At 42.9% G+C, this 26,105-nt stretch overlaps 1 protein-coding gene across 8 annotated transcripts in view; it reads left to right on the top strand.

Annotated features, from left to right (window-relative positions):
• Positions 1 to 26,105, top strand: part of CELF4 (CUGBP Elav-like family member 4) — a 718,579-nt gene that overhangs the window by 603,351 nt on the left and 89,123 nt on the right. For 4 of the 8 annotated variants that reach the window (XM_075078980.1, XM_075078975.1, XM_075078978.1 and 1 more), the window contains exons 4-5: positions 8,958 to 9,083; positions 13,951 to 14,030. In XM_075078980.1, coding sequence (XP_074935081.1) covers positions 8,958 to 9,083; positions 13,951 to 14,030 — 206 coding nt within the window. Of the gene's footprint in view, positions 1 to 8,954; positions 9,084 to 13,950; positions 14,031 to 26,105 lie in introns of all 8 variants that reach the window. The other 4 variants (XM_075078979.1, XM_075078973.1, XM_075078977.1 and 1 more) reach the window with 1 other exon arrangement.

The following is a 26,105-nucleotide window of genomic DNA, read 5'->3' as shown; positions in this document are numbered from 1 at the left end:
AGGACCTCTTCCAGTTCCCTGTTAAGCTGGTCTCTCTGCTCAGGAGGATAGGACTGTAGTATGGATGAGGACCCTGAAAGTAGAGAATAGGCTCAGACACATTAATTTAAAAACATAAGCTTAGACTTTGTGTTCACCCATTGGCAGCACGTTAAATTTCTTTCCAGTTGGCCAACAGCAGCCAACATTTGTGTTATCTTGAACACATGCACCTAGATCACTGTGATGCTGTCTTTAGGGATCATACTGCTGCAGGATGTGAAAATCTCTACCTGGAAAATGACTCAAAGATCCGCAGTCATTGTCATTTGCAAAAGCAGGGCTTTCCATTCAAAACTAAATCCTGCCTTGACTTACCTCCACCATAGACTCCTCTTACACAAGCAAGGGGTTGGGGAAGCTCCAGCCACTTAAATCTGATAGAAAACATCAGAGGATTCAGCCATGGAGCTGACCACCAGAGTGCCAGGTGCCTTTCATTATTACTGTCAGAACTCCCTGTATTCCTGGCTTGTGGCAAACACTGAGGAACCTCAGCAATGCCCAGTTTTGCCTGTTGCAAGCACCAATTATTCTTTTTGCAGATGGGGAAACTGAGACTGCCTCTTGCACTGGGTAATTTATGTAGCCCATATTTCCACTGAGGCCACTGTGTATTGTACACCTCGGCAGAGATGTATTGTAAGTATTTAGTAACAGTCACTACCTGGTCATCCACCTCTCTGGTACCAGGATAACAAATCACACTGAGGGAAAAGTGATTTTGCCTTCCACAATATCCAGAGCACGTCGTGAGGCGAGATCCAAGAGTCCCAAATACCAGTCTGAAATGTACAGGCAGAAGCTTTGACCAAGTTCTTGCATATCCTCATGGGTCCACTGGATCAGGAGTGTTTTCCACTTTCTTCCAAAACAAGATCTAGGACCTGTCAGTTGCAAATAGTTTGTGGCATGTTCACAATAAAAAAAAGTGGTTCCTAACTCAATGAATGATTGAGCCACAGAACATCTTGCTACAGGATGTGGTGGATGCTCATAGCTTGCATGGATTCAAAAGCCCACTAAACACATCGAAGAAAGCATGTCAAACATATGAAGAAGGCATTACATATGAGAAAATGCTTCAGACCATAGATGTCCCTAAACCACAGAGTACTAGAGTCTAAGATGATATTGTGGGAGATTACTAAAATTGCTAGCCTGTTCTTATACTCTTTCCTAGACTTCCACAGTAGGCCATTTCCAAAGGCAACACACCGAGTCAGACAGATCTGCTGTCTATTGTACAGCTGTTCTTTCACTCTGTATACAGGACCCATGCCCAAGTCAAGGCCTAGAGTGCAGCCAAGCAATTAAATAAGAGAAATCCTTCAAACTAAGTTTTTCAGATGCAACAGTGGAGAGTAATGCACCTGTGGGATGAAGATCCCTTCTTTGTGCACGAGAATTATGCTCCCACACCTGGGTTTATATTCATTTGCGCTTGTCCCTGTCACACAGCTGTTCGGATTAGCTGTTATTCTCTCTAGCCCGGGTGTCTCAAAGCCTCTGTCTCCAGCAGTCAGAGACCAGCAGCTGTGCAATCATATCTGCTAATGTATGGGATATAAAGAATCTGTTAAGTAAAACCAAACCAGGAAGGGAGGCGGGGAAGAGATCAGCACAGAGAGAGAAATGGCTCCTGCTAAGATGTGATTAGGGATGCCCCACAACACCCAGCTGCAAGGAACAGGTGAACTCAGCAAACATTTTAAAGCAGCAGAATTAGCCCCTTGTGGGTGGTGTTTGATATGGGGAGGGGAGTGAAAAGCAGGGAGTTAGGAGGCCATGCAGGTGGAAGGAGGGTTTGGTTGCTGCTAGCTGGAGTTAGGCAGTGGTAGGTTTCTGCTGTTACCAGAGTGGGTTGGGTTTTTGGTTGTTGTGGTGTTTTGTTTTTTCCCTCTGTCCTAATTTTTGAAACACCTCCATTTTACAAGGTTCATGTATTTTCCAGCAAGGTACCACGGAGAAGATAATTAGCTAATTTACAATTAGCTACAACAGAATTTGTAATCGCTTCCCCTGTGGAAAGGGCTGTAATCATCATCACAGAGCTGTAGGACTGCTGTGAAAATGGCAATAAGAATGTGCAGCCCAGGCCCCAGGAAACACCCTGCTTTTAGCCTATTGATCCGCCTGATTAGCATGGGTGGAGGGGAGCGGCAGAGTACTCTGGCTTGAGAGCAGAGCCGGTTTGAACTTGCAGACCTGAGTTCAGAGCTCAGTCCAAACTTTCATAATGTTTGGGGCACCTGTGGCTCACCCCTTTGCTCTATACCTCCTCCTTCCTTCTTTGGCCTGAGGATGATATGTTGTCCATGATTGTCCAAAAAATCCCTGAGGTTTACAGCTCTTTTTCACCACTGTGACTTCAGCAGATTCCAAGTCCCAGGGCTTGGGAGTCTGGTGGAGGAAAAGCTGGACATGAGCTGGCAGTGTGCGCTATCAGCCCAGAAGGCCAACCATATCCTGGGCTGCATCAAAAGCACCGTGACCAGCAGGTCGAGGGGGGCGATTCTGTCCCTCTGTTCTGCTCTGGTGAGACCCCACCTGCAGTGCTGTATCCAGCTCTGGAGCCCTCAGGACAAGAAAGACAGGGACTTGTTCAAGCAGGTCCAGAGGAGGGCCACAAAAATGGTCAGAGGGATGCAAAATCTCTCCTATGAAGAAAGGCTGAGAGAAGGCTCCGGGGAGACCTTATTGCTGCCTTTCAGTACTTAAAGAGGGCTTATAAAAAAGGTGGGGACAGACTTGTTAATAAGGCCTCTAGCGATAGGACAAAGGCTAATGGTTTTAAACTAAAAGATGGTAGATATAGACTATACATAAGGAAGAAATTTCTTACGATGAGGGTGGTGAAACACTGGCCCAGGTTGCCCAGGAGGTAGTGGAGGCCCCATCCCAGGAAACATTCAAGGTCAGGTTGGACAGGGCTCTGAGCAACCTGATCTAGTTCATGTCCCTGCTCATGGCTGGGATGGGTCAGATGGATGACCTATAAAGGTCCCTCCTAAACCAAACTGTTCTGTGATTCTCTATGAATCTATGATGGGCACCCTCAGCACTGCCTCCTCTCCCTTCTCTGCTGAGGACCAGTCAGAAGAGTGGGCAAGGAAGATCTGTTCTGCCTCTTGCATCTTCTCTGGTTGATGTGCCGCTTGGCACATCTATACACTGGTATTCTCTTCTTACCTACACCTGCACAGAAAACGTCTCTGTGCTGTTCATTTGTTCTGTCATGGTGCCAAAGAGAGAAGATTAAAGACCTTCCCAGTGCCTGGACCGAGGCACTGCAGCTGGTCCCTCACTGTGTGTGCAAGCAGTGTTTGGGGAGGAGGGGACTAGCAGCAGGGACAAATAATTATTAGCTATATAAATAATGGAATTAATTAGCATCTAGTTTCTGAAACGAAGCCACGCAGCAACCTGGTTTTGATGCTTAGAAAGCCAAAGGCATCAAGTAACATCACAAAGCTGCTCTGGTGAATACCATGCGCATACAGAAGATGCGTGTTCCCATACAGAAATATGCAAATGTCAGTTTTGTTCTTGCACGAAGAAGCACACACACTATCCATAAGTGATGCCCTGGCAATAAACTTGGGATGAAATAGGGAGGCTCATAGGTTTTAGAATAAGAGGTTTTGTGGCTAGAAGGGACCACAGCAATATTCTGGTTCACCCTCCTGACTAGCACGGACCGTGAAGGTAGTAGATCTTAATTTCCATTTTCATTTGTTCATCTTCATTTCCAAGGCCTTGGATGTTATGTTCTAGATGGTAAAGCTGGCTTATACTTTCCTGATACAAGGATTCAACCTTTTTGTTTTTCATGAGGAATATGAGAACACACTTGTATTTATATACTCTTATCTAAATGTACCCCCACACACACACATACATTAGTGAGAGCTATCTGGATAATACACAAACCTATGTCACGCCTCTCTGTGAGTGACCCTAATTTCCCCCTAGTCCCTCAACAATTGCTGTGATTCTTGTTCTTGTCCTCTTGCTCCACAGAGGGTCAAACATCCTGCATCTCATTGTCCTTTCTGTCTCTTTAATTAGTGCCCATCGTCCCCCTTCTTCCTCTCCCTCCCTGTCCCCCCTTCCCATCTCCTCTCAGCACTTGGTTTGCAATGCTCTATTATTTCACCTTTCACGTATGCTGCCTCTTTCGCCTGGGCCCGTCTGACACCTCTGCCTTACGCTCATCATAGAAACATAGCATTTAAATACAAATAGAACAAGGAATAATTTAACCCCTATTTGCACTGGGGAAGGTGCCACGGCTTCATATAAACACAGCCGGGGAAATTTATAGACGCTGTATATTTATCTGACAAGATACATTTCTTCACCACTGTGTGTTGCAACCAGATTTTCCTTATGGGCATAAGCCTCCACAGGTGGCAGAGTGGCCAAGAAGAGGGGAACCTGGTTTCATGGGGATATTGGAAACGTCACCAAGGGGACATCTCTGGGGACTCTGGTTTGCCATTGCTGCAGCCTTTCTCTCCATACCCATTTTCCTGGGTGTAACGGGGAGTGTCGTCTCCTGTTAGCTGATGGCAAAACAGGGTAAACTTCAGCTGAACTTAATTTTCAATGTTATGGGAGTGCCTTAGGTCACTCACAGTGAGGGCTTCTTGATGTACTGGCTTGATTCACCTCCTCGGCTCTTCTGGGCACTACAGCTCAGAGAACTAGCCATCCATAGTTATTTCCATGGGCCAAGCAGGCATGATGGACTCAAGCTGTGGGGAAAGACTGATAATGTGGTGAACACTAATGAGGGGAAAAAAGGTGTAGAGAAGAGGCTTACATGGACATCATATTCAGCACCCACGCTGTGGGGCAGAGACTGTTGTTGTTAAGGACTGCCTCTACAGGAAGACTAGCAAGATTTCTTCACTAACATGTAATATTTGAGTGTGAGATACAAACTGAAACTGTCACTTCAGTGTGTAATAGAAATTTGGACAGGTCCTTCCTGACAAAAGCAAAGGGGAGATGCTCAGATGTGCATCAAGACTTGATGCATGACCGTGTGTGGCCTTGAGGAAGCTGTATAGAATAAGTTTTCATCACACCTGTCTTTAGGCATGCTAAGTAAGCTCACTGTCTTGACTTCCCTCAAAGGGAGGAGATAAAGGCTGCTCCCCATGGCTGCCCAGCTCTCTTGTGTGAGACAGGATGGTACTGTAAAGTACCACTTCCTCTTCCACAGCCATGGGCCAGCTTAAGCTGTAGGACAGAGTCATGCCCACAGCTCATTCTGGGGGCACCCCAGATCATGGGCTTGTGCCCAGCCCTTTTTTGTCCTTCTTTTCTGCACCTGGACAGTGGTATTTCTGTTTTCCTTGGCTGCGTATTCACATTGCCCTGGGGCCCAGGTCTTACGGGGCTTGATCTGAAGGTTTTTTAGCCCTCGGTCCCACAATCTCCAATGGGAATGATAGCATTGAGCTTGGCAATGGAGGTCACAGGGGACAGAGCCTGGCAAGTGCTCTGAAATTCAGATGTGCATCCTGAGATGCATAGATTTGGAATACTGTCTTACTGAAAGAGGAGGAAGCATGGGACTCAGAAGGGTGGTATGGGTGAGCCATGGGTGGTAGGGATGGACCCTGCAGACAGGCAGAGCTGGGGGACAGCTTGATGTGGCAACCATTCCAGGTTTGTGTGCAGTCTAAACCTCTGGTTTCTGTAGGATGTAGAGGGGCCTGAGTGATGATGCAGCAATGTACTGCCCTCCATTCTCATTCGATGACAATGGAAAAATCTGGTGGGGAGTGCATGTGGTGTGCCCACATGCTCAGACACATCCCACTGACATCGGCACATCCTCTCTTCATTTTGTTCCAGCAGTCTCATGGCCTTGTTCAGACATATTCTCAAAGCAGTAGTTGCCCCAGTGCATGGCATGTCACCTTTTTTTTTGGGGAGCTGGAAGAGCAGTGTAAGGGGGCACTCAGGGTGTAAAAGGATCATACAAGCCCATTAGAGGATAAACTCATTAGCCAAGATGAGAAATGTGCTAAATGGTCCCAGCTGCTGGACTCTTTCCTCTCTCCTCCTACCTGAGATGTGCAAGGGGTGCTGTTAAAATATACTGCTGAGCTCCGTGGCAGGGCTGGGACATGAAAGGTAAATGCAGCACTTCATCAGAAGAACCTCTCAAAGAAAAAGGCTTGTTAAACTGACTCATTTTTTATCAGCCAAGTGTGTGATTGTGTAGATTTCTGAGATGGCAGATGTTACAAATAATTCCCCTGTCAAACCAAGGCACAGTTTTTCAGGAGGGAGACAGGGTGCTGATTTAGGGACAGGTCTGGAGGTGACGTCCAGGCAACACTGAGCCATGGGGGGCCCCTTCATGTCACCTCCCCTGGAGTCCCTGGGGAAGGTGGTCCTCACCCCTGGCAAAGCCTGCTCCTGTTGGACTGATGGCTGCCTTCTGGGTGGTTCACCAAAGCACCACATCTTCTGCCAGCCAGCTCTGGGGACAGGCATCACCACTCCTAGTGTCCTACAGAGATGCAGAAAAGAGGGCTAAAGTAGTAATGATAATTTAAAAAAATATAAAAGAGAGTATAAAATTAAGTGGTTCCTAAACACCTGGTTTTAGCTTTGCATAAACTAAACCAGACAAGGCAGTTTCAGGGCAGTTCCACACTAGAGAGTTTTGCTGACAGAGTAGGGATGTGATTTTTTTTAATGATACATTTATATTAGCAAAAAGCCTGGTGAAAATACTGTTACACAGCTATAGGAGTACTTTTGCTGATGCAGCTTATTTCAGACAGGGGAAACTGTATAAAGTACAATATAACAGATGCTTCCTCTGTGCTGGAAGTATTTATGAGACACAAACTTTCTAGGCAAAATCTTTTGACAGTGGTGTTCCCAGTTCATTCCCACTGGCCCTTCCTAAAATATCTCCCATTTTCCATGGCAGCTGATCTCATTCTGTAGGTGGGTTATCCTCCAGTATCTGGACAACCATTGGAGTTTGGACTGGACTCTTTCTCCAAGGCTTTGTCTAGCCCTAGGCCGAAAGATGCCTGACAGAGTGCAGACTCAACTTCAGTAGCTGCCTTATAAGGCTTATACCTCACCTCTGAGAGTCTCTTTTGCAGGTCAGTTTGGCCATCAAGAAAACAAACCTCTCAGATGTCCAAAGCACCTTCTTTTGAGGTGGGAACAACCTACACGGTGCTAGTTAGGTGTTTGTGCATCATTAAGGCCTGAACTTCGCATTGCCAGCAAAGGCCCTCGAAAAGTCCCTTTGTTTAATCATTTCCAACATAAAGTAGGCATATTTCTTGCTTCTAACATGTCTTTTGGAAGGTTACCCCCATTTTTTCTCCACGACCAGAAATACACATGTACACTTGTCAACCTATTTTTCCTACCATTTGAGCAGCCTCACTGAAGGCAACATAACTCCTCATTTTCTGTGGGCAGTACACTTTTTGTTCACGCGGATAACTCCACTGCAGGATTGAAAGTTCCTAATATTCTCACTCGATATCCACTGCATGAAAAATTATCCTCATCTAAGGCTATAAAGTAATTTGCCAATTTGCAGGTGCATCTTGGAGAGGGGAATTTTGATCAAACACTGGTTGAAGCAGAACAGATTGCTTACACCAATGATTTATTGGTGAACAAAAGTGACATAAATCGCCCAGTTAGTCAGCCAGAAAAGGACTGTTGCAAATTTTGTTCAGCTTTAGGTTACCATGAATTAAAAATAAATAATTTTTTAAAATCAAACTATTTATTTATTTATTTACATATATTTATTCAAATTGGTTACATCTGCTCTGTAAACTGCTCTGAAAAAAACTCTTGGTTCACACATTTACATAGTGTTTAATGAATGATAAATAAGACATTTATGAATCATGTGCAAATGGCCTGTTTACATACACAATGTAAACTATGTAAATTTCTTTTTTTCTTCTCTTGGTGTAATGGTACTAGTCTATGAACATAAATCTGATCTAAAGACATCACTTGGTGTCCTCTGAGATGTTTCTACCAACTCAGCAATCATTAGTTTGGTCGGTTTTCACCAACATTTTCTGAAGATGTTTCATTCTGGACTGAAAATCTCCATACTTGGTATAAGTCCAAGTATAAATAGCCTTCCTCATTCAAAATACAATTATCTACTAGGAGACCACATCCTGCTTTGACATGAAATAGCACCTGCCTGAGCTATCTCAGAAATTAGTAATCACATATGTTAACTTTACATTTCAAAAAACAATATGTTTAAAAAACTTTGGGCTTATTTCAAATGAACTTTAAAAATATATTAAAAAGCTCATCCATACTTGTAGGTATGTGTCTGTGAGCGGGTATGAATGACAAATCTCCATTTACAGGCTGTGGCTTCCATAATATCCTGATTTAAAACAGCTTATGTTAAACAGTTTTCCTGCAACTGATTTAGTATTGTGAGGGTTACTAACTTATGTTATTTTTCATTTGGACTTTATTTCTGTGTGCTATCTTTATACATATTCCTTTTGGATCACAGTCTAAGCAATGTTTTCATTCCAGTTACTGCAAGGTGACTGCAAAAACTGATCAGAAAAAGATGATTTGGAAGAATTCAGTGCCTAGATTTTGAGAAGCAGTTAAAGATTTTATGCATAACCAAGTGCTTTTTGTTTGTTAGGTTTTTGTGTTGTTTTTTTTTTAATTGCCAAATTATTTTCAAGTACTCATTGAAAGCCAGATGCTATTAAGGTTTTTTAAGCCAGCCTGAAATGACTAGCAGTTTCTGAAATATGTCACCTGAATGAAATCACCGTTTGTTTTCCATGTGATACTGAGCCATCTCAGCTTTCACATCCCTCCTGAAATATGGTAAGCATCTCTTTATTTTGTTCCAGAAGACAGAAAACTCTTTGTGGGCATGCTCAACAAGCAGCAGTCAGAAGATGATGTGCGCAGGCTATTCGAGGCATTTGGCAACATTGAGGAGTGCACAATCCTTCGGGGACCCGATGGCAACAGCAAAGGTAAGGTGATCGCTTGTGGTGCACTCTGGCTTTAGTGTCAAGCTAGACTCATTCTCAGTGTATATATCATTTTCTGGTGTGACAAAGCCACTAGGTAGCCTCCAGGACAGCACCTTTTACATTAGGAGGGGTCACATTTGCCAAGGGAGGCTACTTCTTTGCCAGTTGCTGTCTGCTTATGCATGAGAGGAAAAAGATGATTGCACTTAAAAACACATGCCCTGCAACGAGCTATGCCTCATCGCTTGCAAACTGATGCCTATTGCTGTCTGCTCGCAGGCAGAGTGGGCCCTCTGAACACAGGGCCTTCACTTTCACTCAAGATGTGCTCTCCTCACCCACCCTGTTGAACAGGTCAATTCTTTCTTTAAACAAAGCCAGGTTGCTACTTTACATCTTGACTCACCAGCTCCACCACCAGTTCTGCTTATTTCTCACTCACCAGCCCAGGTCTTCCCCTTCTTCAGTTGGTCTTTGTATGGATACACACTGGTCAGTGATCATAATTGCAAGGGTACAGGTGCTGATTTAAATACTACACTCAGTAGACATTCCCTGTTTGAAACATGCAAATGCTTCATTGTACAACTAGATGTTTTACCTCCTTCTGCCACTTTTTGGCATCGATTTTTACCCAGACAGCACAAAGGATCTTTTTCTACAGCCCAGATGTAAGAATGAGGCTTCTCTCTTGAATGTGTCATTATTTTTCCCATTACTCTCTAGGCAAAGTAACTTCAATTTGAATAGGAAGCCCTCTTCTCTTGATGGTATAATTTGTCCATTAAATATTGATCAGCATATAATACATCATAAATTGTGCTGGAACATGCAGCACCAGGGAAGAGACCAGTTCTACTGACACAGTTCTTATCTCACTGGATATTTTGACATGGGACAACATCAACCAGCATATTTTTGCAACACAGAGGCAAAAAGTCCAAATCACAGTGATGCACTGGAGAAAGATATTGCTATTCCATAAAATCACTGATTGCCAAAAAAGACTTCACACCAACTTTATAGGGCAGCTGTTTGATATAAGTCAGAAAAAGCTCAGCCTTCCTGATACAAATGGTTGAAAATAAATTGTGGGCACCTTTCTTCAGTTGTATGGCTACTTTAGTTTCATGACACCCGAAGATGGGGGCTGTCCCACTTGAAGGCTACGTTGGCCTATAAGAGCTCCAGCCATCATAATGGTAGGCAGTTAAGCACTCCATTCACTGAACAAATCAGTACATTGGGGAAAAACAAAAATATATGCCTGTTTGGCTCCACCTGGAATTGTACAGAACAAAATCTAATGACAAAGGAGTTAAACAGAGTAATAATAAAGTCAATAATGTCTGAGGTCTGTAAGAAACAGGTTCCAAAGGAGATCCAACCCACAGACTTTTATTCATACTTGCTCATATCTTTTTTTTTTTTTTGTTCTTAAACAATTTCATTGTATGTCTGAATCTGAGTGGCAGCTCCATATTGCTAACCAGTTTAATTATTAGAGCTAGCGGGCTTCAGTCTCAGGCTCGCATTTCACTGAGCTGTTCAGGATCAATACTGAGCCTTGACAGAGTTAATATTACAAGCTTCCATTTGCTGGTGCTATTTCTGAGAATGTGAAGCTCCTAATTTACACACACACAGTTACATACACGCACACAGAGCAGTCAATCCAACAGAAAACTTAAGGCTAGTGCCCTTATCTTAGGAGACAGTCAGGCGAGCCACAACTCCCACAAAGTTATTCCCAGTCTGTACTGTTTTCCATCTGCTAGAAACCAATATGTGACACACATTGCGTGTGAGCTACTTATTTTGGGTAAAACCCATAAGGCTTAAATTCCATCTAAACTGAGATTTAAGCAGATTGTCTAAGTGCCAGATAGCAATCAGATCCCACAGACTTCAATCCTACCCAATCCATTATGTGAAGCCCTACCAGGCATCCCTGTGGTGAGCCTCTGAGCCCTCCAGGTACCTCAATGCAAGCAATACCCTCAGAAGGTAGGGCCTAGCTTCCCACTTTAATGCCACTGCAGTCAGTCACATCCAGAAAGGTGCCTGAACCTTGCCTGAAGCCATGGGAGATGCTCTGAGCCATGAGGTTCCCCCTTCATGGGGCTGCAGAAATACATCGTCCCAGAGTCACTCAGGGGTAGCCACAGCGGCTGGAGCACACAACCACGTAGTAGAAGAGCTGACACAGAGGCGATTCTCTGCCTGAAGGGGAATGCAGAGCCTGACTCTCCTGGGAGAGGAAGGAGCCTTCCTGCACCACTCCAGGTAAAGCTCACCAGTGTGCAGCCAGGAGCGCAGGAGCCCTCAGGTGAGAAAGTTGAAGTGGATCAAGCTCAGCAAGCCAGCAGGACCTACAGGGTCTGCACTGCTGCTCTCTAGACATCCTCTTCCTCCCTCCCCCCTCCTTTTTTCTTCTTTCCATTCAGCAGCTGTCTACTTCAGTAACTCAGAAAGTAAAGATTTCCCACAGCACCACAAGTTCCACAAGAGGAGTCTTAACACCCTATGCAATTACAACCTTATGCCCTGACTCTGCAGTCTTCTCCAAGCTGACAAGACAGTCAGAGCAGCCCTTTCAGCTCTATAGTCTGGAAATAAGGAAAGAAAAAGTATTTGAGCACATGTATCTCCCTGTTCAGCGCACGTTATATATCTCTCTGTGTCAAAATCCCTTCAAACTCCAGATCTGCTCCTGTCAATGGGACACCATTGTTCTGAGGAGGTTGGTATGACTCACATCCTCAACTCATAAGATCCTGGAGTGAGTTCTGGTAAAAATGGGAAGGAAGAAGATTATGTGCACATTTGATGTTGCGTACAGAAGCCATCCCATTGAACACACAAACAGAAGGGCCAAAATGTTGGGATCTCTACTATTGCCTTGCCACCATACACCAGTGAAAGCTGAGTTTTCACTTGCCTTGCTGCCTCAAAACCTACTGGAAGCAGTAGGAGGGATCCCATTAACATCTTAGGCATTAAACAAGATAAATGCTTGTGGCTCCCTTCATTCCCACCTTTATCCAGCTCCACTGATCCATCAAGTTCCTCAGCACAGGGGTGAATTTCACCTGAAGAGAGTGAAGCCTTCAACATGACAGCAGCATTGCAGCCAAAAATCCTGCTCAAAAGCAATGGGTGACTGGAGCTGGAAAGCTTTTGTGTATTTGCTAATCAGCATCTTTTTTTTAGAGGCAGAAAGTACAAAAGCATCTCTGCAAATAATTAAACACCCTAATTCTGGATTATCTCTGATTAATGAAGAGGAAGGCACAGTATCTCAGGAGCCTGGGAATGCTGGGCTGCGATTATGTCATAATTGATCCCTATTGTTTCCAGCTGAAGTTTATCTGTCTCATTTTCTCATGATTGTCTCCTCTCAGCTCCTTATAAATTAGATCCAACTATTAACAACAATCCTTGTGCTTTTTCTGAAATATAGTCTGAGCACAATGCTGAGGGGGTAATGCAAAGTGAAGGGCTCCTAACTGTAAGCTAATTTCATGTATGTGTGTTATTTTTAGAAAGGGCTATTACCGCTTTCTTCAATCTCACTTCTATCAGTCTGCAGTGATGATTCTGGGTACCCTTGGGGCTTAGTCTTGAAGTTTGTAAGTAGTGTGTTCTAGTGCTTCAGTTTTCACCCTGCACTGTATAGATCCATAAGGGTGTGGCGTACCTTCTAAAGATTCTGCAAAGGGAATAAAAGAGAGCTGTCCCATTGTCAGGACTGGCATCCCCTGTGCAGTGATCTGTACTCCTTGAGGGAAACAGCTAGGGCTTTGCAAATTGATTAAAAGCTCAAAAGTCTTGGTAGTAATAGAAGGGGATGGAAGCCAGAACTTCTCAGATCTCTCCCAGTCTGTTCCAAAAACCGCCTTAGCATATGGAAATTACTCTTCCTCTCTCTGAGTCAGTTTGCTTGTAGTTAAGAGTGTTAGCAATACTTTCCCCCACTCCAGTGGTGCATGTGACCCTTTGAAGTGTTGATCATTTCTGCACTCTAGCACATATTCATAAATGCACCTTTCATTCCTAAAACCTTATGTAAGAGTTCAGTGAGAGATTCCTCACATGGTAATGCAGGCCAGAGAAACACTGCCTATGTTTTTCTAATGTTTAGAGGAAAACACCTATACAAGCACTGGCTCTGTAGCTCACGGTGAAAGACTAAGATTCAAATTTTGATGGTGGCAAGATGGCAATCATCACATGCAGATCTCTCTCATCCCAGCTTTTTCATGAGAAGATATCCTATGTTTTATCAGACCAAAGCTGCTTGAAGCTGAGGCAAGCTCTGAGCAGTTTGTCATGGAGCTCTAACAGGCAATGATATGATAAGGTACCTTGTGGGTTTGGAGTAACCTGAATGCCTTCTGTACAGCTGGCTTGTGGCTGTTTTTAACAAGTATGTGTATCTTTCTGATAACTTTTTTACACACTTCCTTATTGTTTTTCATAAGGCCAGACGGGAGAGCATTCAGCATTAAGTCCGATATAAATAATAGTAAAGTCATTTTCACTCAATAAATTGTAAAATTGTGCAATGCTGCCATTGGAAGCTGTGGAGGTCAAACGATAAGTGGATTCAAAAGGGATTTCCTAAGTTTGGGTCCATCAGTTCCCATTACAAGCAGTGTGAGGATTCTGGATATAGGTTTGCCTCAGAAGGTCCTCAGGCTGCTGACGATTGGCCTTTGGGAAGGAATAACCAGGAGCATGTTTGCTTGTTATACATCCTCCTCTACCTTCTTTAATGGCCAGTTCTGAGGACAGGATACTCAGCTAGACTGACTTTCATGGTACCAATGCAACCTTTCTTATGTTCCTCTTTTTCCTCTTCCAGGGTGTGCATTTGTGAAATACTCTTCACATGCGGAGGCCCAAGCAGCCATCAATGCCTTGCATGGCAGCCAGACAATGCCGGTGAGTAGCTACAGAGCATGGGCAAGTGAGGATCGGCCCAGCCTTTCCTGTCCTGTGGCCTGATTGAGGAGGAGGGATGATTATCTATGCTCTGCAACTCCTGTTCTGAGAAGGATGGATAACAGCTCAGGCGTGCAGTTCCTAGGGTGTCCTTAACTCATCGGTGGAAAGGCCAGGATGACATTGTCATTTCACATAGGCGCAGAACCCCAAGGGGTGTTGTGTTCTGTCACCAGCAGTTTTGATGACTTGAAAAAAAGACATATGGTTCACAGATGCCAAAAATATTGGGTCAAACTCACCGTGAGTGTAACTTTTCAAGTTTCAGAGGGATGAATCAAACAGAAACTTGTGTCTAAGGGTGTCTTTGTTTTCCCTCCCCAAAGAGTCCCTGCCTCTAGATGAAGCATAAAAAACTTTTTGCCAGCGTTCAGCAGAGAGCAGCATGTTCACATAATGGCACTAGAATTCAGAGACAAATCACACAGTGATGGGCATCTCTCACTGCTACTACAGAAGTGCGTACCTAGGCATAGATGTGGTCCCCCACATCCAACTTCTGAAAGACAGTCAGATCAACTACTAAATCTTCCAGGAAACATTTGAGGGATCTTTCCACTTAGATAAATATCTAGCAATACGGGGTTTCAAGACCAATACTTCAGGAAAGTAGAAATGGAAATGTATTTTCTATGGAAAATTATATTTGTACACCATCACACAGACCCAGAGGAATGTAAGGCCTTCCACTGTCAGCAAGGAAAGACAATCTGGTCCAACATGTTTTGGTTTATTATAATAGTACATTATTTTTATTACAAATTATTCACAGTGGAAATCATGAAAGGCTAAGAAGCATGCTGACAATTTGGAAGGGATGCAGGAAGCTCAGTAAAAGATATTTAAGAGTGTAAAGTATCCCTTTCAGTAAGAGACTGTAAATTCATTAATTTATCTAAATAAGTTCAAAGTGGGCTTGGCAGATTTTCTCTAGGACTTTGTAAGGACAAAAATGGAAAATTCTTTACAGGGGAAAAGGTTTCTAAAAGTAGCAAATCATCAAGATCTCATTTTTTTGGAACCCTGTCTTACACAAATCAGATTAAAAATAGTACAAGTTTACCAGTGATGCTATTGAAAAAATGTTATAGATGGGGGTCTCATTTTTTTTAAGTATTACAATACTTTTAGAAGTTTCTTCCTAAAACACTCCTTCTAAGAAAACCAGATGTGGGGCTTGATGCTGACATCTCATAGTGAAATATTACAGAAATCTTTCCTGAGACAGGTCAAAGAGGAACTTTTAATGACTTTCTTTCAAACTTTGACCCAAAGTTATAACGTGTATAAACTGACATCAGGCATTGTAGTTCTATAGGGTGTGGTACCACAAAAATGTGTAAGAAAAAGTCAGTTCCTGTCCCAAAAATCTTGCAAACTCAGATGACAAAAGTGAGAGAAAGATGGGAGAAAACAGGAAAAACCCAAGGAGAGTTGAAGATTTTATCCAGATCTACTATATCCAAAATATCCTCATCCTTCCCCAGCCCTTATCTTTCCTATTTTCAGCACACTTTAGATAAGAAAAAATACTCATCTCTTGACCACTTGGGAGCAAGATTCTGTTCCATCCTGCTGACATCAGCCGAACTTAGGATGTGCAAAACAGTCAAGAATTTGGCCATTGCATCAATCAGTTTTTATGGGACTTTTTTCCTGTTGACTTATTTGACTCAAATACCTGTTCTAGAAATGTTCCTGAATAACCACATCTGGGCATCTGAAAAAGCATCACAGTTTAACTCTTAGATGCAAAACCCAGATATATAATCGAGTTCCTATGGCTTTACAAGTTTCTATGAATTGGCTGAGCCTCAGCAGCATTCCACATACCTACTCTCATTTCACAGGGAAAGCAAGTAGAAGATTATTAATTTCATCCTCTTCCTCATAAGCTAAGTTATGTAGCGTTGCCTTGCATGTCCCACGAGCTATAAGCAGGCACATGGGCAGTTACCATGGCTCAGCAGACTAGTTTGGACCTGTCGAGTGACTGCCACTTGATAAAGACATTGAGCACACATTGTTTTTCCCACAGGGCCTCAAAATGCTTAAAGTACTTGCATAAGATGGGCCAAATCCTACAAGCAATCTCTGTTCCCAGTCTCATTTTCATGGTGCTTCAGGGTGTGCAGCTTCTTTCAGGGCTTGGAAGTTCACAGAGAAATGCAGCCACCTCGTGGTGAGATGGCGATGTAGTCCTCGTCCTTGGAAAGGAGGGCTGCATTGCTGCCATCTTCCTTCAGTCCCCCCTCCCATTTCTCTCACCATTAGGACTGGCCTCATTTGTCCAACTGCGATGCCAACTCAAAGTTGTTCCTGTGGTTCAGCCAATTTAAATGTCTCTTGCCTTGTCCTCGTGTACTACCAACGGGGCATCCATCATCATTCTTGTCAGGTCTCGAGCCATTCGTTCCTGCGGCAGACTCCTGTTTCTCCACAGCTGTCAGGATTATTGCTCTACTGTGACTTCCTGTTCACACAACATATGTTGCCTAATAGTTTCAAAAGGCAACTTTCTTTTATGAAAGTTTTTTTCTTTTTTTTTTTTCTTTATTAACCTTTCCTTGGACAGCTGCCTGACCGTCATCCGTCACAAGCCCACTTCTCTATGCAAGTCACTTTTTTCTTCTAAGCATCCACCAAACAGGTCTACAGCCTTTCGATATTCACACAATCAATTGCTTTTAGAAATAACTTCCCCAAAATACCTTATTTTTGAGCAGACCCGAAGTTCCTTCTGTATCTACCTGCCAAGAGAGCTTTTTGGGGTCTTTTTAAATCATATTGCCTATCAATTCACCAGGTTTACAATAGTGTTTTACTTGACCTCCATGTCCTCCTTTATGAGAGACCCAGATTTTAATGTACTTTTGCATGTATTTATAAAGTATTTTTAACAATTATATGCCCTGTTCTTTCAGCTTTGGTTACTCTGTCCCCTCCTGTCTCTCTTCCCCATCCATATAGGGTCATAAACAGGTCTCTTCACTTTATTCTCTTCCTCTCCTCATACAAGCTTTGTCCCTAGCAGCCTTATCTACCAACAAAAATTCAGCTACTATTTCTATAGTGACAGCTTGCAGATCTAACTTCTCTACTACAGGACTGACTCCTGTCCAAACTAAAACCTTAGCCTGTCCTTCCAGCATCTCCTAGTGGATGTCTAGCTGTCAGATCAAGCTCAATAAGTTTGAAACAGAGCTCTTGAACTTCTCCTCCCAAAACCTGTCTCCTCTCTCCTCTACCTCCATTCTCAGTCACTGTGGACAATGTTATCAGCCTACTTGTCAGTCACGCTCCTACCTAGGCATCATCTTCAGCTTGGCTTTCTCCTTCTCTCCATGTCTCTATATTCAGGTGACAGCCAAATGCTGAAGAGTCGTTCTGCACATCTAACACATCTAAGATACAGCCTTGTCCATCCGCCCATGCAGAACAGACTCTCCTCCACACTTCGTCATGCATACCTAAATTGTAGCAGCCTTTCTCCTACCCAGAAAGTACACAGGGTTAAAAACTATACTACTGTTGCACATTTTTCACCATCCCACCCACTATGGCACCTCAGAACTCCTTTTGTAATTAATTCCTGGAAGGGGTAAAATAGTGCTGCTATCTATGTACTCTGCATAGAGGTGAGAAGTGAAGAGTATGATTCATTTCGTTTCATTTTGACAGACTAAAAGTTTGTAATCTACTCTAAACATCTTCTACAATATCTACAGAAAGGAGATAGAGAAACATTTCTAGAGATTTGTGCATTCTTTCTTTTATCTGTCTGTGCTAGGATGGGCTAAATCTCCTTCTGGGCATGCCTTCCCCTTTCATTAATTATAATGGAGATCTCCATAACGTCATTAGACTGAATACCTGAGGTGGGACTCATCTCACCTGGTTTGAGACATCCAGAAGCTAAGAAACTATGTTTGAGGTTGTCATCTAAGTGTTTGTCATCTAAGTTCCTATTATAATTAATAGAGAGAAATAGATACCTCCAGAGGAATTTTATTTTACAGAAATAGATTTAGAAACCTGTCAAACAAAAACCCAATTAGAAATGTGCATTTTGGGTCATTTTAAACATCGGATTCCTATGGTCTGCCAAAACAGTGGCTCTTCATCTGAAGTGCAACTTAGAATGAAAAAGGACCCATACTGCTTGAAAAAAAAAAGCCAACTAAAAACACTTGCTTCATGTGGATGTCTCCGAATCTACAACTGCCTTTGCTCACCAGTGATACACCCTTGCCACCCTGAAATCCTTCTGCTGCACTTGTCGCTGCCACAGTAATCTTGCTGTAGCTAAAGATCTAGGGTGACTCTATATCAGTTGACATTAACCACCTACAAGTCAGATATTAAAGCTACTCATCTGACCTCTCTTCTGATGGTGATTCCTCCCACATACTTCGGACACGTACTTTAAGATTGCTTGACTGAGCCATGGAGGCATCTGCCTCCTTACTGAATATGCAAGGAGTAATCACCTTAGAGCAGACACCTAACTTCATGTCCAACGCAAGGTAAGCTGAATCCCATTCTGGGTGTTTGCTACCCAACTAAAGCAGTTTGGGAGTCAGAAAGCAGGCGTCCCACATCTGAGTCCTCTGACTCCTGATCCATTAGGTGTTCTCTGAAATTGCCTAACGCACTGATTGTCAGCACTATGTTCATCCTATATCTTTCTTTAATTGATTAAATTTAAGGCTCTAGAACCATGTAACGTGGCTTCCTCCATCACACAGGCAAACACCTCTTTTGTTTTACTGTAGAAGTGTTCATCAGCTTGGTTAAACCACAGCATTTCTTCTACGCCCAGGTAATAGCATCCCAAGTCTATCTATACTGGCTGAACATCTTCCTGGAAAAGTACTTTTTTCCAGATTGAATTCTTGATTTTGTGAAAAGAAAGGAAAATGTGTGACTTGGATACAAGCCCTGAACAGATGTCTGCCTTCCAGAGAAAGATTCAACTTAGTTGAACTTAAATTAAAAAAAATAAAAAGCAAACCAACCAAACAAACAAAACCACAAAAAAAGTAATGCCACCCAAAACTTTGTTAACTTAAGGTCTTTCATTTCAACGCTTTTTGTGCAGCTCTTATCAATACAAATGACAAAACCAAGTTCAAATCTCTGTTAAGGAACAACCTCTACCAAATTATGCAGTTATTGTTCAGTGTTGTTAGGCGACAGACTGATTAGATCTCTAATTGTTGTATTTACTATTTTTTTAATATATCAAGAAAATATGAATGACATAACATCTTGAACAAGGTGGGCTTGCAGCCTCTACCTGCCATGTCCTTTGGAAGTTCACCCGTGGCACCAAGCTTCCCAACCACACACAGTTAATCATCAGATGAAGGGATTATCTTCTCGCTTTATACAATGCGCTATCTACCCCCTCGAACTGTAAAAGATTGCCATTAATTGAGCTAGAGGAAATTTTCACCTATTAAGTTTACCACATGAGAGTGACTTAAATATGAGATTATTAAAAATTGCCCTGAGAAACCAATATCATTTCAATATGTCATGTGCAGTGGCCCTCTTTCAAACTAATGGCAAATGGGAAACCAGTTTCCATCTTCCTGGTTTTGGATGTTTAGGCACCCCATCAAAGAAAGCAACCCCAGCTCATGTTTATGACTGCTATTATTATTGCTGTGCATTCCTACTGTGAAGTTATGACTTTGCAAAGCACTATGAAGTTGCCTTCAGACACAGTCCTGTTATGGAAACTGGCCAAGCAGCTGTTCTAACCCCCTGTCAACACAGCAGAGGAATATTTAGGTGAATTAGGTGTGGAAGGAAAAGCAGTCAGAGTCTGCAGAAGGAGATCTGAGCAGGCGCAGGAAAGAGGAAAATAGGCCTTCATGGGCATGATGAAGTTGTAGCCCAGGCACTTCGCTTGCAGAACGGCGGGGAAGCGGCTGTTATTATGCATGCACGCTGGCACAAAAGCGCTGAGTCTGCAGAAACTCCCTGGGAGGAGCAGCATGGCAGCTCCGGTGAGTGGGGGGCCACAATGCCATAGATCAGCTGAGGTATTTTTAACAATTATTTTGATATAAACAGCTCTGAACTTGAGGAGCTCCATGTAAATGGGAAGCAGTGGGGCTTGTAATTAGATTTGTGTACACTTTCATAAATTGCTGGGAAACATCAAAGCCGTGATAGAAGGCTGTGGTGCACTTTATTTCCTTCTTCTGTTCTTCTGTTAATTGAATGGTTGATGTGTGGATAGGAAGTGTTGGCTTCGCAGAGTACTATTTACAGACCCGCTGACAGCTGCACTGTGAAAATTAACAGGAACAGAGCAGCCTCTGTCACAGCTCTTCCCATGAGAGACTTGCTTCAGATTGGATAATTTCCTTCATAGAAGAAACTTTCCTCATCTCTCCTCCCTTCTTTGCAAATACACATCCAGCTGCACATTCCCCTTCTCCTTTCAAGGCTCATGGCAGCCTTTAGTGCTCAGAAGGAGGGTTTGTCATTTCCACAAAGCTGGGGGAGTTTGACTGCAGTTCAAAACTTGTATCATATTCCACTTCCAGCAAGACACATCTTCAATAAGTCAAGCAAATTTGTGAGCCGGATATGTGGAGACACAGCTTCATGTTTGCAGATCTTACTTCATCATCAAGGAACCTGCTCTTCACTCTCTTAGAAACTCTAGAAGATTTCCTCTCAGACTACTACTGTTAGAAATATGGTTATTATTGGTCTTATGTGGAATTGCTATGTACTAAGCGCCACACAAACCTCTTACGTGAAAGTTCCCACACTCAGCATCTTACCAACTAAAGGCCAGGGTTGACCTGGCTGAATTACATCAAAGTGTTGGTCAAAGTATAAAACTTTGGGGTCATCTGTAATCTTATCATCTAGACTTCTCTTACAGTTGATGGAGAGAGACTAACTCCCCAGAGAGACATCTGTCTGAAGTAATTGATGGTTTAGAATAGACAACCCAAAATGGCTACAATTAGGTCATCCAAATGTCTCTCTAAGGAACAAGACACAAGAGATAAGCAAAAGAAGCAACAATACAATGTCTGGGAATGAACTGGTCTTATACACAATTAATCAGTATATCTAGCCAGTTCATAGCCAAAGTCACAACAATTCTTGTTCCTGGTCCCAATAGAGAGATAATAATCAGTGGATACCTGAGCATCTAAATCTTAATATTTACTTAAATCTGGAAAACATAGAATTAAGAATGGCAAACTTGAAGACATCAGTCCACCACCTCATTTCCCAAGGGTGTCTTCAAAATATCCAGGTAAGACAAACAGAACCTTAGACAAACCCATAACACGAACAGAAAACACTTAAACAGACCATGATTCAGAGTATCAATTAACCAACAAAATTTACTTTCAATTAGATTCCAGCACAGGCTCAAGCCCTCAGTTAATAAAAGCCACCTTGTGACAGTCAGTAGAGAGAGAGAGTTGCTGACCCCCTTAGGCTGTCAGGGTAAATAGGAAATGGGAAAGTCATTAGACTTTTAATTATACGTGAACACAGAAACATTGGTGGGGCAGATTTTCAAAGGTAATTCCAGGTGAAAGTCAGTGAGAGTCCTGTATTTAAGAGCCCTTCATGCCTCACAGCTGAGTTTGCCCTAAAGTTACTTGCCCAAGGTCACAAAGTCTAGGGGTGGAGTAGGGTATTATCAACACAAGTCCATCTGCTCAAATTAATGCAGAAGGCTGAGGCCTCATTTTACGCTGTTGATGTTGGAGAAGCTGATGGAAGACAATGGAGATGCCAACTCAGACCCATTTTTTTTCTCTTCAGTATTGATGTTCTGCTCTTTAAAATGCTTGGACTACATGCAATGTCTTTGTATAACACACAGACTGGCTTATTTAAGTCAGGGCAAGGCACAGCACAACCATTCCTTCTATTAAAAAATAAAAATATTCCAGGAAACCATTCATGACTCACCAGGAGCAGGCCTGGCCCTCCTTCCAGTAATAAATGATTTTTCTGAATATGCTACCTAAACATCATTTATAAAGTCAGGTGCTGTCCTTTGGGGTGAAAGAAGCAACGGATGTGTAATACCTAGATGTTAATTTGTGGTAATTTTTTCCATCAAAATCCAATGGCTTTTGATAGTTCAGCCTCGCTTTCCTTTGGGCAGCAGATTCTGGCTGGAGGGAGACCAAGGTTCATAAACCATCCCACCCCACTGCTACCACCAAGATTCTACAACCTTCAGGCTAGCAGTTTCACAGTGTTACCTTAATTTCCTTTAATTCTTTCCATAAAAAATAAAATCATAGGATCGTGTTCGTTGCCTACCCCCTTGTTCCATAAATGAACTAATAAATCACATGTTTCTGGGTCCCAGAATGGAAATACAGGCAGCCCAGCTGCCTCATAGAAGGCATGAATCATACTGGTGCCAAACCCAGGCTTTACTCCTCTAGTCATATCTCCATAGCCATGCAGGCACCTGACAGGACAGTGAAGAGACCCATGGGACACAACAGGCTTCACTTTCCATCTTCCCTGGGCTTCCTCGGTCCCTCCAAACTGCAGCATTCATTGCCTCCAAATGGGATAAGAGGGATAACTGCTCATGAGCTGCACAGCCTCACTCTAGACAAAAGGCTTTAACTGGCACCACAATGTCTCTGTACAGGTCCAGGGGGAGTTGGAACCAAACCAACAGCCATGGAGGTGGCCAGGGGAAAGCAGGAGGGGGACTGTGCCACTGTCGAGCGTTGCCCAAGTCCTGGCGCTGGCAGCAGCCCCTGCGAGGCTTGCTGCATGCAACACTTGTCTGGATGAGATTAGGACTTGCGGTGGCTAAAATAATTCACAACCGCTGACCTTTCTGGCATATCAGAGACATTATTAAGCCTCCAGCCTGGGAGGCACAAAACATATCCTGCCCAGCAGGGGCGTTCCCAGCCTACTGGAGTGATCTCCACCAGGCATCACTGCCTTCCTCTAACAAGAATATGCTCTTCCCACTGCATTGGGGAATGAAGATATCAGTGTTAGGTCTTTACCTCTCTGCTTGCTTTGCGGGGGGCTGTGGTGTGTGGGCTGTGTGTTCTTTCTTCCCACCTCTTCCCTTTCTTTTTATTTTGCTCTGAAACTCATTTACATCAGTGAGATCTTTCTTTTTAAGTGAGCTCTGGAGCAACATTAAATTGCTCTGGACGCTTCTGTTTGTTTCCGTTTAATCTACCCCTTCCCAGCCCTGTTCAGGTGCATAGTCTGGACTGATAACACACATTCTTGTAAGGAAAACAGAAAGACCTTAGTAATTGGTAGATTGCTATTCCTATCCAAAACATAGCCAGCATTAAGTGATTCAGTACCTATTACCCATTTGGGTTTTGCAAAGATCAAAATTAATTTTTAAAGGACAAAGCTATATTTAGATCAAAACAATAACTTTTAGATAAGACCCTCAATTGAAGTCTGCACAAATTCACAAATGTGAAGCATGCACCAGACGTGCTCCAGGCCTTTGCCTCAGATGTCCCCTGACAAGTGAAATCAGGTGGAGAATATGCTTGACTTCCCATTCCAAATGTCTGTGTCGTACTCAAAGGAAGAGTGGTTGTTAAGTCTCACCCAGCAGCAAGGAGGTTCATTTTGGTCTTGGTGGAGTGGAATGCAGTAAGGGCAGATACTTTAGCATAAACCTACTTTTTATTCCACCAAAACCAGCAGAGCTTCACTGAGTTTGCACCATCTCATATCTTCAGCTGACCACCTGTTTCACCATACTAAAGCATGGGTGATACCTCTGAAAGCAGAATCATTCATCAATTGACGACCCTGTGGTGGAACAGTGCCTGGAGACCTTCAGTTTAAAAATGCTGTAAAAATACAAATACTTCTTACTATCCCAGTGAAGCAACATGCTTTACACTATGACAACCTAGAGGCGTATAGCATGACAGTGATCTGGGATGCCCAGTCATGTGCAGCATGTTTGCGGCTCAGTGTGGCTGAAGTGTTCTTTTATGTCACATGCACAGCTGAAATGTATCTGCCCAGCTTGCCAACCTTTCCTCAACATCTGTTTCTTACCAAGTCATCTTAGGCTGTTCATGTCCTTGTCCTGATCTGCCAAGGAAGAGAGGAGCTCCAGTGAGCAGAGTCCCAGAGCATCAGGGGCTCCATACCTGGCTGTGATGCTGCATTGCTGTGGCAATTCATTTTATGGCTCTGGAATTCTTCCACTTATTTTCATCCTTGCCTATCTAGCTGGGAGAGATCATGCAAGTACTAGTTTTCATGGGGCTTTATGCTGTCCCTACTAAACATTTTCTTGACAGTAATCATAATTTATAAGGAAATTACTTCAAGTCATCATTTGTTGTTGTAAGAATATTTTCTGGAAAAGTATATATTTAGTAAATACAGAACTAAACCTACGTTATCTTCCAAAGAATGTTACTCTTATTGGGAAAGGAAAGTCTAAAATATTTTCTTTTAAGTAAGTTCTGTATTTTAAGTTTTCCTTCAATTAAACAAAGGATAATTATTTATGGCCTTCATATTCTTAAATAGCAAGTAAGAATATCCAGTATGCTGGTATAACAATATTTTCCACTTCATGACCTATTAAGAAAAGTGAATGATTCTGTGAGGACTTTTATCATCCATAGACTGAACTGAAAACTGCAGAGTTGCTTGAAGAAATCTGCTTTGAAGTTTAGGCTGTTTGGATATCTGGATTTGATTTGAGGAGCATACTAATACCTGGGTTATATTTCAAATTCTTTCTAATTAGAATTTGGTATAGGGCCACCAGGAGTCACTGATTCTGTTGCCCTGTGGAAAGCAATAACTTTAGCTCAGAGACACCTGCGAAGTAGTGTATGGGCAAGTAACACCTAAATCAAGGTTCCACTCCAAATAAATTACAGCTCTGGAGACCTGTGAAGGGAATTACCTGCAGCAACATTCTCTGCTTCGATATTGCATGAACAATCCCCTCTACCAAGGGAGCAGCGCTATCAAAGTGTCTGTCACTGCAGCCCTGCACAAATGCCTCCTTTCTCCACTCCATCTCTATCACTCTCATCTCAGGTGTGTCTAAACCAGCTCTCAGGAACTGAACAGTGAAAATCACTCCTAGTGATTGCCATCCTACTCATCTTTTGGATGAGACACGAGATTAAACCCTAAATACAGAAAAACAAAACATACCTCACAAGAAGGGAGGGATGTTAGTCTTGGTCTTCTGGCCATCTTCCAGCATGGGTAATTACATTTCTACCTAGCTAAAATTCCCTCTGCTCTACAGTTTTAATTGGACAGTAGTTTCTTTTTTGCTAGTCTAAAATCCCAGGTTAAGGTCAAGCACCCACTGGGTAATTCAGCAGTCCTATTCTCAGTAGAGCTATACCTGCATTTTCAGAAAAAGTCTGGATTTGTTTTCAGGGTTAGGAGGCATTGTATCAAATGGCCTGATCTGACAGAGACCGAAGCAAAGAAATCCTCCTCTGGTTTTGGGGCCCTAATGTCAAGGACCCTTGTGGGGAAACGTTACCCTGAATGGCTTGCGGAAGGTCAGCATCCTCCCAGCTCTGTTTTGCAGTTGCAAATGGAGTGCTAAGGCAAAATTTCCAACACAAGCAACCCCATTCACATGGTGATACTTGGGAAGGTAGTCTGTCTGCCCAAATGAGAAATATCCACGAGCACCTATTCATTTAAGCATCTTAGCTGATGTGCACAGCTGACATTTTGGAAGGTACTTAACAGGATCTGCCCATTCAGATCTCTTATACTCAAGAGCTTTAGTCACTAGAACTTTAATGTAACAAGCATTTAAAAAATATTTTTGGCCCAGAACTTTTAGCTGGCTCCATTTGAGCTAAGCAAGGTATAAAAGTCCACTTTATGAGAGAGACACCCTTCCAGTAAAGTACTTAAGTGTATGCTTACCTCCAATAGGACATTCACTAAACTTAAAGTGAAACATGATTTAATGGCTTTGGCAAATTAGGCCCAATATAA

The sequence above is a fragment of the Phalacrocorax aristotelis genome, chromosome Z, assembly GCF_949628215.1.
Source record: "Phalacrocorax aristotelis chromosome Z, bGulAri2.1, whole genome shotgun sequence".
NCBI lineage: Eukaryota > Metazoa > Chordata > Aves > Suliformes > Phalacrocoracidae > Phalacrocorax > Phalacrocorax aristotelis.
This window is presented reverse-complemented; position numbering and strand designations above follow the sequence as displayed.